The 2,478-nt window shown below is 35.4% G+C and overlaps 1 protein-coding gene across 1 annotated transcript; it reads right to left on the bottom strand.

The window, feature by feature from the left end:
• Positions 1-901: 901 nt before the first annotated feature.
• Positions 902-1,837, bottom strand: LOC126076390 (olfactory receptor 6C2-like). Its single transcript, XM_049884924.1, has one exon. It carries the CDS (start codon positions 1,835-1,837, stop codon positions 902-904), a length of 936 nt encoding a protein of 311 aa, XP_049740881.1.
• Between the last annotated feature and the right edge of the window lie 641 nt (positions 1,838-2,478).

Raw genomic sequence — 2,478 nt, 5'->3', positions numbered from 1 at the left:
CGGGTACCAGTGGTTAGGTCTTCAACATACCTTTTTTGGGGACACAAACCTATAACAGATATTTATACTCTATTTGAGCAATTAGATATTTTTTCCAACCTTAATAACTTTATTTCCTCAACCGTAATTATCATTTTGACATTATGCTTTTAATTTCATGGCTTTTTTTGAAAAGATCTTTTACTTATTTATTTTCTGTATAATCTCTGAATTTTTTTATTTTAAAATTTTAGCATTTTATGTTTGTATGTATATGTGTATGAATATTTAAATTCTATTCAAAACACATTTATTTAGACATACGTTTATTTTTGTTATATTTACTTTTATATTATATAATGTTACTTTTCAGTAGTGGCAGGCTTTTAAAATTTTAGTCATATAGAATTCTTAATGAGCTAAATAAATTCAGGGATGTTATCAATTTTTAGTCTCTGCTTGCGACTAGGTTTACCAACAAGTAGGTATTCAAAAAGTTTTAACTTAATCAATTATTAAAGATTTCAGCAATTTTTAAATTATAAGTGGTAATGAACACTTTAAATCAAGTTTTTTCCTGCATGTCACAGAAAATTCAAGGTAAGCTACTTTCTTGTTTTATATTTTTTATGTTTTGTTTCATTTTCAGTTTTTTTTTTTTGCTAGATTCAAAGTAAAATCAGGCTTACATTTACTAAAAAAACTCTTATCGTTTCTTCTGATTAGGGATATTGACCTGAAAGGGTTTGTTTGTGAAAGAAATAAAGAGTACACTTAAGTGGTGGTGGGCGTTTTTTCTGGGTGCAGTAAGTGTTTGAGAAGGTTAGCCTCAACAGAACACAGACAAAGAAGAGACAAACAGATTTAGAACACCATGGTTTATTCTTAGCTTGATATTTTATTCCTCGACTTGACCATCCTCTTACGTCTTTGTAACAAATGCAATTCTTTTGAAGGAGTCACTGAAGGCCTGTCTCACTTGTTTGTTTCTCAGAGTGTAAATGAATGGGTTCAACATGGGAACAATGGACGTGATTAGCACTGACACACCTTTATTACTAGCCACTGATTGCTTTCCTGAAGGATTGACATAGATAAAGATACAGCTGCCATAGGTGATGGAAACCACAATCATGTGGGAAGAACAGGTGGAAAAGGCCCTTTTTCTCTGATGGGCAGAGGGGAACCTTAGAATGGTCTTGACAATGTATATGTAGGACAGAACAACACATATAAGGGTCAGAATGAAAGTGAGCACAGCACAGACAATAACTAATTGCTCTATGAGCCATGTGTCTGAGCAAGAAATCTTCAGGATAGGAGGTGCATCACAGACAAAATAATCAATCATATTTGAATCACAAAATTTCAAGTTTAGGAACAAAGCAAGTGTTGGGAATATGATCAATAAGCCAGCCATCCAACAGCAGAGGACAAGTGTCTTGCAGACTCTGCTGCTCATGATGGTCACGTAATGCAGTGGTTTGCAGATGGCCACATAGCGGTCATAGGACATGATAGCCAGAAGGAAAAATTCTGTCACTCCAAAGGCATCAGTGAAAAATACTTGAATCACACAAATATGATAACTAATTGATCTGTCACCTGTTGCTATGTTGTACAAATATCTAGGAATACAAGCAGATGTGAATGAAATTTCTAAAAAGGCAAAATTTTGTAGGAAAAAGTACATGGGTGTTTTGAGGTGGGAGTCCACTAAAGTGAGGGATATGGTGGTCAGATTTCCACTTATACTCAACATATACGTGAGAAGTAGAAAAATGAAAATTGGAATCTGAAGTTTTGGGTCATCTGTCAGTCCCAGCAGAATAAAGGTTGTTATTGTGTGGGTTTTCATCACTGACTTATAAATTTTATTCAATATTCGTGTTAGGTTTAGAGATATTTTAAGTGACTGGAACGGTATCAAAGTCAGAGAGTGATAAACAGTGACTAGTAGGGACGGCACACTTGTCTGTCAATTCATTGTATTGTGGTGGCTTGGGTGTTGCTATCATACTTGTGGTTGCTATGCTACCAGTATTTCACATACTGGCAGGGTCACCCATGGTGGACAGGTTTCAGTGGCGCTTCCAGACTAAGATAGGCTAGGAAGAAAGGCCTTGTGATTTACTTCAGAAAATTAGTCAATGAAACCTTTTGGATCACAACAGAACATTGTTCAAATCACTTTTTATCAGGAGGGATCTATAGTTAGAGCAGGAATGAGGGCAGGGAAACCTTTGGTTAAATGGATTAGCACAGTAGCCACAAAGATGTACTAGAATACACCAGCAACTGTGAGGGTGACGCAGGTCTGGACATTTCGTTCGATTGTCTATAAGGTCACCATGAGTCAGAGTCAACTCGATGGCAGCTAATTACAACAAAAACTAGGGACTGCAAACTAATGCATATGTAGCTTCTTCTATTTATTGGTAATTAATATTGTCAATACTATGATAGGCTTGGCTACTCAACTGTTTATTTTATTTTTGT

Source organism: Elephas maximus, chromosome 4 (genome assembly GCF_024166365.1).
Source record: "Elephas maximus indicus isolate mEleMax1 chromosome 4, mEleMax1 primary haplotype, whole genome shotgun sequence".
Classification (NCBI taxonomy): Eukaryota; Metazoa; Chordata; class Mammalia; order Proboscidea; family Elephantidae; genus Elephas; species Elephas maximus.
The sequence above is the reverse complement of the archived record's forward strand: the minus strand, read 5'-3'. Positions and strand labels throughout refer to the sequence as shown.

Coding starts and splice junctions, on each gene's coding strand:
- LOC126076390 (XM_049884924.1), bottom strand. CDS start 1,837: ATGAAAACCCACACAATAACAACCTTTATTCTGCTGGGACTGACAGAT.